General features: G+C 44.4%; 1 protein-coding gene across 4 annotated transcripts in view; it reads left to right on the plus strand.

The window, feature by feature from the left end:
- Positions 1-12,454, plus strand: part of dock6 (dedicator of cytokinesis 6) — a 36,221-nt gene that overhangs the window by 2,125 nt on the left and 21,642 nt on the right. For 3 of the 4 annotated variants that reach the window (XM_070980957.1, XM_070980954.1, XM_070980955.1), the window contains exons 1-6: positions 7,443-7,607; positions 9,633-9,720; positions 10,558-10,736; positions 11,038-11,106; positions 11,248-11,374; positions 11,837-12,049. In XM_070980957.1, the coding sequence (XP_070837058.1) occupies positions 7,558-7,607; positions 9,633-9,720; positions 10,558-10,736; positions 11,038-11,106; positions 11,248-11,374; positions 11,837-12,049 (726 nt within the window). In that variant the 5' untranslated portion in view covers positions 7,443-7,557. Of the gene's footprint in view, positions 1-7,442; positions 7,608-9,632; positions 9,721-10,557; positions 10,737-11,037; positions 11,107-11,247; positions 11,375-11,836; positions 12,050-12,454 lie in introns of those variants that run through there. The other variant, XM_070980956.1, reaches the window with a different exon arrangement.

Here is a 12,454-nt window from a genome sequence, read left to right on the forward strand (position 1 = left end):
CCCTTCCTGAGGAGCTGTCATCCCTCTTTGCCCACCTCCTGCTGCTGCCTCCTGTGTCTAGCTGTGTGGTGAGTGCTCACTGAGACATGCTGTTTGGGCTCATCTATAATGCATCCCCTGCCCCGGGACATCATGTGTGACAAATGACCTATTTCTGTGCAGACCCCCATAGGGCCTTGACCTGGGGGGGTGGGTGTGCGTGCGAGTGTGCGTAAATCAGTGTACGTTTGTTTATTTGTGCAGGAGTCCAGTGTTGCTGTGCATGTGAGGAAATGAGATGGTGAAGGGAGGTTGTGCTTTGTATAGAATCGATGTCGCCTGTTTTATCTGTCGATGTGTGGATGTGAGCCCTCCTGCAACAACAATCAGTTTCTCTGCTTTGCTCCCCCAAACTGACCTTGAGGAGTCCTCAGACATCTCTGGCTGTAAGGGAGCCGTAGTGTGAGGGAGGAAATTGTTTGTGTTACTGACCCTGATCCCTTGCCTTCAGTGGATCTGTGGATCGATGTCAGTCTATACACAGATGAAGATGTAGTACAGGACCCACATGTGACTGATTTCTTCCTACTGTATGTCTCTTATTGTTTCTCCCACCTTCCAGTCCCTCTCTCCCAGTCGCTCTTGTATACCCCCTCTTTCTTGCTGTCATTGTCCTGCAGCTCTCTTCCAGTCAGATTTTGAACATGGGCCCTGTCTGATATTTTACATAATTGCCTTACATAAGTAGCAAGCTCGGCTCAGAGCTTGGATGATATTAGTGGAGATGAATATTGCATGAGGAAAGCACTCGTTAAGCGTTAATAAGAGGATAGAGATGGGGCCCCACTGTCAGTCTGTCTTAACCCCGCCCCCACCGTTCTGTCAAGCAGTGACTCAACTCAGCCTGGATGCGTTGGAGCCTTTGAGTCAGTTTGTTAGAGAGCGAGGAAGAGTGTGTGTCCGTGTGTGCATGCGCATACGTGTGTGTGTGTGTGTTTGCCTTTGTACGTGAACGTCTAAGAAGAGACAGCGAGATTCGGTCATTAGGTGCTTGTGTTTTTTCCGTCTTTGTTTGCGGAATAAAAGCGGCTCTTGTATCACAAAGGCACCCAGGTCCGCCAACTGACTGCAGCCCCACTTACAGTTCACACTTAATGTGAATAAATGGGCCTAATTGTGGCCCCTCATTAGAGCCCTGGTTAGTAGCACAGCAGCTGAATCCTCCCGGTGGGTAAGAGGGCATTTGAAGCGCCTGTTGTACATTACTGAATCAAAGGATCAAGCATTGGTTTTGCTTAAAAGGCTTTTTGTTATTCTACTGATTATTTTCTTATTGTTAAGGGTTCCTCCACTAGTGGTGATTAGGAGTCTTGTTGCAGTGCTCCTTTTCTCTTGGCATATCATGGAATGCTCCTCGCTGCCAGAGGGACGAACTCTAAGCATTTTCAAAATGAGTTCACTGATTTTGAAGTTCATCAGCCCACAGAGGAAACACGCTATGCACAGTTAGCTACGCAGTTATCATAGAAGATACAGAGGAATGAGCAGACAAATGCATCCATTTTGCACTGAATCTTTAATTTAATCGGACAGTTTTGTCTTTACAGCAGTACCAGAGCAGCAGGAACATGCCGGTGGTATTTGAATAAGAAATGCATTATGTATTTGAAGTCTGAATAGTAAATATGTGATGATACTTAACCTTGTAAACTGCAAAAACCCTTTAGGTCTGAATTCCTGAGCCTAGTCTTTCCTGTATCTCATCTCTATTATTCTCACAGTATTACGTCAAAATGAATGCCTGTTGCCATTGCCCTGCGGTAAGGTAGTGGCTGTGTGTGTGTGTGTGTGTGTGGGGGGGGGTGGTGGTGGGGGGGGGGGGGGTGAGAGAGTGACACTATGACAGTGTATCAGGGGGATGGGAAGGACGATTCTGCCTCAGGTCTGGTTAATTCAGTGGTCCCTCCACTAGGCCTGCCTCTTGGCAATTCCAGGTTTTGTGGCAGCAGAAGTGAAGCAGTTCTTGCTTTCAGGAAAGGATCCAAAATTAAATTAGCCTCTTTTTAAAAGGACATTTGTTGATAATGGCAACTGGCCTAATTCCAACCCTTTATATATTATTTGGCAATTTTCTTGTGCTCTCCCTCATGGGTTCACTCTTGCACTTTCTCTCCGTCTCTCTCCTCTCTTTCTCTCCATATCTTTCTCTCCCTCTGTCTGTCTGGATGTGTTGTCTCTGGGCTATTATTAGAGTAGACACGCTGGTGGGAGGAAGTCTCTGAAGTAGACGCTCTTGTCATCTTTTTATTTATGGATTATATTCTGCTTTCCATGTGCCTGTTTAATTCTCAGTGAACAGTTATCTGTCTTTTGTTTGTATGTGCTCAGCGCAGTCTGAGATTTCTTTCACCTTTTCAGGCAACGTTTATTTTTATTATTTGATTGAAGAAAAATATCACACATAAGCAGGTGTATATTAATACAGCCATTATCTGGGCCAGCTTTGTATGTTCATCAGTGTGCGTATGAGTGTTCATGTGGCTTTTAGGTTGGCTGAAGCAGGACTAACCTCCTTTAGGGAGACCATGTTATACTCGAAACCTTTTTAGATATAAAGCCGTGGTTATTAATCTTTCATTTTGTCCTGTCTGAGTCGGTATCTAGGGAGAGACCTTAAATACACAAAGCTCTTAGACATTCTCTTTGTTTTTCTCTCGCTCCTTCTCCTGCTGCTTTTTTTTTTCCTGTCTGACATGAAAAAAACACACAAGTGACAGACATAAAACGAGCAGAAGAGGTGCGAGTATGCCTGCTCCTGTTAAGCTGAGCTTCGTGAACTGTGTAAATGCCCAGAAATTTTAATGAAAAATAAATAACATAAAACACATTTCCTGCCTCAGTCTGAAATGCACTCAATTTGCTTTCATGTAGAATTTGTTCCATATTTACTCGACAGTGAAAGAGTAGATTATTACATTGATAACATGGGCTGTTCAAGTGGAATATGATAATCCCTCAAAGAAAAACTCCCTGGTTTGGCCACTGCATTTCGTCTTCTCCCCCACCATCTTCATCCTTCCTCCTCTCCTCTTCCAATCTCTAGCTCTCACTCCCTGTAGTCCAGCTCTCTCCCCCTCATGGCCCACCCCTGTTTCAGTAATAGGAGACTTGAAATCAATAGCACATTAGTCTGGCCGGAAACTCTTGTGGAATTAAATATGAATGACTGAGATTGCAGCTTTACCTGCTGCTGAGAGAGATTCATGATGGCTCTTGGGGATATGGGTTTTTGTTTTTCATCCCTCCCTCCAGTAAACAGCCAGGCCATTTTGTGCTGTTCTTACAGCTTACCGGATCACTGAGCTACCTTGTTTTGTCAGAGATCGGTGTGCAGCGCCGTGGACTTTGATGGCCATTGTTGGAGTTGTCATTTTGTCCTCGGCGCTGAACAGTGACCAGTCCGATAGCATAATTTGATAGAGCAAATGGGATCTTGGACGTCACAAAGCCGCGACAGCTCAGGAGGCAAGAAGAATCAACCGGCCACACCCATCATCCGAACACAGCAGCAGCACCATTTGAATATGAAAGAGCTCTCTGGTTATTAGCAGATTGCATCTTACTTTTTTTTCCAGTGTTTCCTCCAAATACAATATGTGCTTTCTCTTTCGTTAAGCTTTCAGGTTTGCTCTCTGCACATTCATTCTGCAACTTTTTTATATGCAAATTACGCGACTTGGTAGTCTTTCATTTTCATTAACTGGTTCGCTGTGTAAAGTGGAATAATTTTTTTTAACATGCTGTTTGGCTTAAAAGCATAATTTGCAAGGTGGTTGGAGAGTGCTAGCTGGTGGGAGGAAGGTAATATGAGACAAAAAGCCACCGCATATGCTTCTGGGAATTGGTGGAGGCTTGGGCACCAGTAAGCTAATACACATCGATGATATAGAGGTAGATGTATTTGTGAGCTATATTTCATCCCATCAGAGATGAAACGGTTTGTGACAGATGGACTGATATTGTTCCCCTGTACGGCCCATGAGTGCAGCCCCTCCTGCTTTCCCTCCCTGACAGATGTAGGGGGAGGACCACAGTGCACTCCTCTTTCTTTCAATTGATTTGGGTGCTTGAACCCTTAGGGACTAGAGGATGGTGGTGGGATGGGGGTGGTGGTAATGGTGATGGGGGGTTTAATCGTTTCCTGCAGCACAGAACCTGCAAAAGGTCTGAAGCAAGTGCTGTAAAGAACTCATAAACATATGCATGCATCTACATATATTCAAACGTGGGGTACACTAATAGCAGTGTGCTCCGTGCACTGTACTGAGTGGAGCTGGGAGGGAATATTTTCATAAATCTTTGTTGGTGAGTGAAAGCGTAGCATGCAGCCATGCATGTAATGGAGGCAGAGGAGAAAGTGTGGCTACACATACTGGTGGCTAAGCCTTGTGTGTCGCTGTCCAAGATGCATTCAGTTGACTCTTCACAGTTTTTTAGTAGATAAGCATAAAAATGCAACAAAATTTCCTTCTGTCTAACTAGCTGAGTATACTGTTCAGTGACTGGAGGAGGGGTGAATATGAAGAGGTGTAGGTTTGTGTGTTTTGTAGCAATTAAGCAGATTTTAAGTGATTGAGCAATGATTACCTTCAGCAAACCCCAGACCCCCATTCTGACTGCAGGATCAACATTAGGGGACTTAACAGCTGTCTTGTAGCAGATGTTTGCTGTTGCTGCAACTCACTCTCTGTCCCTGGAGGGGAAAGGTCAAGACAAGGGTGGAGGGTGAAGAAGAGGTTCTTTTGAAGATGCTACATGTTGAGACTTTGAGAGAAACAAACAAATGAGCATCTGCCTGCCCGTTGCACAGGACACTACCACAGGATGAGGATTCAAATTAGCATTATTGATTGCAATATTCAGTCTGGTGTAATTCCTCCGTCCTGCTTTAAGAGCAGCTGAACTAGGAGGATGTAAAATGACTCGTACAATCTCTCTTTTTTTTTTTTTTGCATTTTGAGAATTGACTGTGCCAGATAATTTTCCAGAAAACTGTCACTACTTATCTATCTTAACTGTTATAGCTTGTGTATTTCTTAAATTGGTAATCGTACTTCCTTCTATCCAAATGACAGACTGTAAATTTGTCCTTCCTTGTTAGGAGTTAATGTTGTTAAAGTTTTTACTGCTGGTGGAATAATTTCCTGGAAGCAGACCCCAGTAAAAAAAGTGGTTAATGATTTTAATAGGACTCCCTGGTGGTGTGGGATAGAGAGGGGACGTGCCCTGGCCACAGGCGCGTGGCGGCGGAGCAGGTGGATGACGGGCAGCTGAGTAGTGGGCTCCAGGGGGAGGGGGGTTGCTTCCATTTTGGAGGACTCTTGGGGTTGAGAGAAACCCTGAAAAAAGGCAACCCCATCTGGAACTGAGGTGGGGGCTCTGGTGTGAAAGAGATCTAGTGGGTGGTGTCTGACACTCTCTCTTTTGTTCTTTGGTAACACAGCAGTGATGATGGTGGTGGGGGGGGGGGGGGGGGGGCTTGCACTGCCGTGGGGGCTGGGCGCTCAAACAATAGTGCTGATCTAGGAATTGAAAGCCTTCGATGAACAGAAAGGCAAGGAAGCAGGCAGGGAAGGTGTGGACAGAAGGATAAAGCAGGCATGGATTCAGCCCACTTATAGTAGGTGGGTTTTCCTGCTATGCAAGGACACTGCAATGTCACACAAACACAAGATATATCTCCACAATGAATTCCTACTGAAATGTTTGTGGTAAATATTTAGACATATATTACCTCTGGTTAGTTTTATTACACATATTTGAGATGTATGCATAAACAAATCAATTGTAGAAACCACTGCTGCATAATAAATTAGAAATTAGTTGAATCTTATAGCAGCAGATGAAGAAAGATGAGTTTTGGCATTGTGATGGAAGCGTGCCTCTATAGAGGAGGCATGGAGAGCGTGAGCTGCATTTATTTTCATTAGCGGTGTGTATGGGCTAGACTCGTGCCTCCTGCGAGCCCTTATGCTGCTCTGACTGCTGCTCCATGCATAAACATATATCCCCGAGACGTCTGTCCTTGCTCGGGTGCAGCCAAGCCTCTGTCATGCAAGGTTAATTTCACCTCCGTCTCCCCTCTCTCCATTTTTCACATCTCTCCTATACAATTCATGCCATTCATCAGCCATCTCACAGAGGACGGCCCAAGTACCTGCAGCAGCTCTCCAGGGTGCTGAATAGGATCATGGGGTGGAAGGAGAGAGCAGTTGGGGGGAGAGGCTGCAGCAGCAACCATTGCTATATTAATTCTTCGTAGGAGACGTGAGGATATGGAGTGATTGCTGGCAGGGAGGAGGGAGACCTGCTTTTACAATAAACTGACAAGTCCTCCATTTGTGGGAAGAGTCACTGACAATGTCATTCCCCTTTTAATCAAACAGACAGAGAAGGGGCCTGCCAAATATCTAGTATTTATTTTACCCAAATCCCAGCATCCTTTTAGGGCTGCTTGTTGTAGATCTGTAAAATATTTTCTTAACAATTGTCTCCCTATACTGACGCTCAGTCACTGTGAGGCAGCAAGCTAGAGCAAACAAAGCTAGAGCTATTTCTCGTCTCCTTGTAGAGGTTAGATTTGAGGACTGAATCTTGAACAATCACTGATGAGGCGAAGCTTGCTTTCGTTTTCCAATCATGGTGAACAGCCCCACCTGCTGGTGCAGTCTCGGTACAACACGTTCTGTTGTCTGGTGGAGAGCTGATGGAGAGCACGTAGTCCTCTAGATGCTGCTATTGGGCTTTTTTCCCCTAACGAGATTTAACTTGGCTTCAACAAGAGGACCGACCTTGTGAACTGAAAGTAACGGCGGAAACATGAAATATTAAGCCCTGCTCCAATCAAATAGGACATTTCACGTGATTTTATGAATGTCAAAGTCGTGCCGTCAAAGTAAAGAAATCATCTCTAAAAAACAAGGCATTTCATGAGTAACTTCGGGCTTGAAACTCGTTTGCTCTGCTTCCTAAATATTAAACAGAAATGAAACCAGTGAAACCCTAAACTGAGGTGGATACGCGCCATTACCAGTTCGCTTTAAACCGGTCAGGTGAGATTTCTGCGTGAACAGATGGTGGATGTCGTAAAAGCTGATCAAATTAGTGGGGAACAATAGGAAGACCGGAAGTAAAGGAATGACTCCACGGCCGTGTTTCATCGAAATATATCTATATGTACATTTGGAATGACTGCACCTCTCTCAAAACGACACAGGGTACAAAACGAGTGTTATCTCGCCGCGTATGACTTCATAGAGAATGTATAATGAAAGCTAATAAGATTTTATTTTGAAAATCTACCGGATGTATTGCATTTATCATGGTTGGCTTAACACCAATGGCTTCAGCTCCCAGCCGCTAGGAGGAACAAGGAGGGATCCATGCCCAGTCCCAGCGTGGACAAGGAAGCGGTCTGAGAGTCCGCATCCCCACACAAGACGGGACAGAGCCAAAGCAAAGGAGGAGGAGAGTACTTCCACTTTGATTTCGAAGAGCTTCTTTACATGGGGACAAGTAATGGCATCTACAGCGAGCGAAAGGAGGGCGTTTGCTCATAAAATCAACCGGTGAGACAGTAACAGAAGTTATTGTTCAGCAGCTACAGTTGTGCCGCTCGCAGTGCGTGAGAGTGACCTGCTGGACAGACGGCACATATAGCCAGTATGCTAGGATTTGTAAGGTACCACTGACCGCAAACCGGTCAGTAGAAACACAACTTTACCTTCAACTGAATGAAGCAAATGTGTATTGAAGCAGTTCGCGCTCTGATAAATGAACTCTGGCACTTTGAACTGTTTAATATCCTGTTTAATATAACTACGTTATATTAGCGTCGCACGAGCATTGTCATCAACAATGATTGAGCTACTTAAGGGGAACATTGTGAAGCTGAGGGCTAATCTAATGGCTGAGAAGTGTTAAAATCTAACACCAAGGAAAGTGCTCATATAAAAAAAAGGTACAAGTGACATTCGTCAAGCTTTTTGTTCTTGTGTCGTGTGAACGCCTCGCAGCATTACTGTAGCAACCTGTTTCCACATGTTGAAAACTGGTTTGCCGTCTTCATAATTAGGGAAAGTACTCCATGCACTGGAAATCTAGTATGTCTTATTAAACCAAGTAAATATTGATCAGATTCGAGGAGAAATCGTAAAGGCATGTCACATCTGTCAGCTGAATCTTTGGAAAGCATGCTTTAACATCACTGAGTGTGGAAGTATTTGCAACTTAGTGCCTCCCTGTTTGCTACAGTATGTCTTTCTTTCTTTTCTTTTTTTTTTGCCTCTTTCATCAAGAAGCATCTTAGTGTTGCAGTAGCAGATAGCTTCTCCAGAAGGCTGTGAGAAAACAAACAGGATGACAGATTCTTATCCTGCAAGAGGATATTTTCTCACCCCAGTGAACACCTCCCTGAAATCACATCTGCTCTATGGTTATTCTCAACTTTGAAGAGTGTATTGCACCATTGCAGCTTCCCACTTTATATGCATGTTGGTGGTCAGGAGCATATCCTGTAGAGATATTATGTTGATCCAGTAGTCTCTGCAGTCGCTGCATTCCCCAAGTCCTGCCTGTCCTCTCCTGAGTGGGACCCAGACCATTGTTTAGTGCCGGATGCAGGAAAGGGTGGGAAGGGGTGTTCTGGTTAATGCCCTTACAGTCCATAGCTTTCCTTTTTCCTGTTTTAAATTCAGGTGTCCAGAGCTGCAGAAAGTCTTTCCACGTCTTTTGAGGATTTAGCGCTCGTAGGATTTAAGCATGCAAAAGAGGCTGATTTCAAAGAAGGCTATGTCATCAGCAGGAAGTTAAAAAGTTTGGCTGCATCTTGGAGATGGGAGTAGAGGTCATAGGTTCGATTGCCTGACATGTGTATTGATGGAATGAACGCATGAACCTCAGCTATGTAATCATGAGGAACATGGTTTTGGAAATGTTGAAGCCTTTGCAGCTGTTTATATGAGAGTAACAGACATTTTGTGGTTCTCAAGCAGCAGCTGCTCGCTGTCTCTGTGAGGATTGTTTCGTTGTCGTTTTTTTTTCTTGCTTTGTCTCTTTTTAAGCCTCCCAGTTGCCGTTAAAGGCCAGGGGCAGAGCTCTGGCTCTGTGCCTGCTCCCCGGAGCCAGCTCGCCACCTCTCTGTTAGATCACGCTTTGGTCACTATTCACAACAGCTGCTGGCCTTCAGCATCGCTACCAGTACCAGAAGCTGAAAGCTGTGATGGGAAGGGGCCTTTGCAGATCACAAACAACATGTCTCAGAAAGTTAGAGGTTGAGCCGTGGACTTCCTTCGTAGAGTTTTAACACAAAATCTGAAAAATGTAAATGAGCATTTAAAAGGGATTTTGTTTATGCAGATTTCTCAAGTGATGTAAGATCATTTAAATAGGCATAGTTTCTTTGGTGAGAGTTTTAATTCTGGGGTTTCCTAGTCGAATATGCAAACATAATGTGATCTGTATGCCTACACCCATATATCCGGAACACCACAAATCTTGACCATTAACAGGATTTTTACAGCTAGTTCTCATTTGTTTAAATGTGTAATCAGTTTGACTTGCTGACAGATCTTTTCCATCCTTTTCTCGCTCAGGACGGTAGCTGCGGAGGTCAGAAAACAAGTGTCCAGAGACTATGGCTCTCCCCAGCTGACCAAGAAACGAGGAGGCGCACACCACCCTGTGAGTCACCATGTGTTTAACCTGCCAGACTTTCAAGCCAGCAGGCTTAAAGCTCCAATTAGCGGGGTCAGAAGTCGATGGGTGTAACTTGGTGAATTAGGTTTAAGATGCAATGCAAGTGAGCCGAATACATGATGAGTGTTTTTTAGTTTGTTGACTGTTGCCGTGAAGGGAGGTGTTTTTGAAACATGATACACCTGCCAGGCACAATTTCTGCATGGATGCTCACCCAGAACAAAATAAGGGGTAGTTATGTAAAATGCTGTTCTCTGGAAACTGTTACAAGTGTTGCATGTTACAATTACAAGGTGCTGGTGGAGTTTTTAATTAGTCCAGCGGACGTTTTTCAGACTCTGCTGTCAGCCAGAAACCAAACATAGGTTGTGAAACAGAGACTCAATGCTGTCTTGAGGTAGCTTCAAAAGAGCAAATGAGACAAAAATGGATTTTAGGTGAATGTTGCTGAGACGATGTATTAAACTATAATTTGCATGAAAGCTTTGTGGTTTTACATACATTAAGTAGCAGCAGAGGCTGTGTCAGCTTGTCGTTTGGCTGTAACATAAACAAAGGAAGGTAAGAGTGTTGAAGAGAAAATTGAGAACTGAAAACTGAAAGCATGATGTTATCAGCTGAGCATGCCATAGAAATACGATATGAATCGTGTTGTTTTGTATCCTGCGTATATAAATGTCAAATAACCTGTATCGGTCTGTCCTAATGGCATCCTGTCTCCTCTCTCTACTGCACCTTGTAAATCCTTCTGATCAGATTAGGAGCTGTCATTAAGGCTGTGTCATAGTTATTGGTACATAATAGTCTAATGTTGATTGACAGCTGCCCCTGACAGAGGTGGTTGAGCCAGTGGACTTTGAGGAGTATGTGAGCAATCACGCTCCTGGGGTGGAGCCTGGCCCCCTCAGACAGCTAGTGGAGTTCCCCCAGGATGACCTGGAGCTCCTCCACCAGGACAAAGAGTGCATTACACTGGAGCCCCCACTGCCTGAGGAGGAGGAGTGAGTCCAGCTGCTGATAGCCAGCACAACCCTCATGTTGTAAAATGCACATCCCTATATGGTCTTTACACTACCACACACACACACACACACACACACACACACATACACACACACACACACACACACACACACACACACACACACACACACACACACACACACACAGAGGGATTAATGTACTGTAATGGAGGACAAGCATCACTACAGACAGGAACAAAGCCTTTCTCTCTGTGACACTGAATGAACACACTTATTAAAAGCATGCTTTGCTCAATTATTAATGCGTTTTCCAATGTAGTTCACTGGATCCCAGAGTGAGAGACGCCTTGGCAGTCTACACAGACGACTGGCTCGTCATTCAGAGAAAGTAAGTGGTGTCAGTTGTGATACCAGTTGAGTTATCCGACAGTACGTGTTTCATCTGTTTAATAATATGCACCACTTTTCCCTGTCCACGTGATTGACAGTTACATTATAACTGGGGCAACTGCTTTCTTTTTTCATGCAGATATCAACGCTACAGCACCACATTCACCCCTCACAACTCTGAGCGGCAGAGGGAGAGGCAGCGAGGGCTGGTCAAACAGACCTTTGAACTGGACGAGGCTGCTGCTGCTGAGCGCCAGGACGACCAGGTAGCTGTTGGTGATTTTCAAAGAACTCGTTATCTGACACACTGAGCGACCATTCAGTCATTTTAGGTTCATTTAACAAATTTCATTGATCTAATGCACATAGTGTTACCAGCTTGTAAGCTTTATCATATGTGATACCTGAACAAAGAGATGGAGAGAATAGACAGCCAATTAAGCCTGTGTCTCATTGTGATGGGAAAGGCAGTATGAGTTGTCTTCTGCTCAGCTGAGTTCATCATATGGAGAATAAGTAATGCATAAATGGATATACCTCGTCTCCTATCCATTATGCAGTTTCCTTATGAATCCTATTAAATGGTAATAAGGTAATGGGATCTGTGTCATATTATTCTCTTTACTCTGTCTAAAACATCTGCAGTGAGCACTTAAAGGTGACATTTTTGCCTGGAAGAAAAAAAAACACATGATCTCACCTCTCCGCCTAACGCTTGTGTGCTACAGGATGACGCAAAGCGGCGGTCAGTCAGCCTGGATGAGACTCCTCGGGGGAGCTGGGCCTCCAGTATCTTTGACCTGAAGAACTCTTCCCCAGATGCTCTCCTGCCGTCTGTGCTGGAACGTACAGCTGCAGAGGATATGGACCGCCGCAATACTGAGGCACGCCTGCAAGGGCGCCACAGTGACCTGCTGGGCCTTTACCCTCCCCCTGATGAGGTTCGTGGTGAACTGTCCTGTATTTGCTGTTGTGGAACAAGCATGTTAAAGTAAAAAATGTGTGACTCAATCATATAAAGCTATGGTTCACACTATGTTTTTTCTTCATTAAATGACTTAGAAAGCCACAGAAACAATTAAACTCTGATGCTGCAAATGATAAACCTTATGTGAAGTGCTTGCATAGTTTTGTACTGAACTGAATGTGACAGCTTAGACTACTGATCTGAACACAGTCAGAATCAGCACTGAACATCACAGCTAAATGGACGGTGATGTGTTCACTTACTGGCGTTCGTGCACTCAAACGGTGATGCGTTCGTTTACTAATGTGCCTAGGATTGATTTCTACATCTAAGCTTAACAGACTGAAGAGTGCAATCTACAGAAAGCCAAATGTCATCA

Source organism: Chaetodon trifascialis, chromosome 15, assembly GCF_039877785.1.
Source record: "Chaetodon trifascialis isolate fChaTrf1 chromosome 15, fChaTrf1.hap1, whole genome shotgun sequence".
Classification (NCBI taxonomy): domain Eukaryota; kingdom Metazoa; phylum Chordata; class Actinopteri; order Chaetodontiformes; family Chaetodontidae; genus Chaetodon; species Chaetodon trifascialis.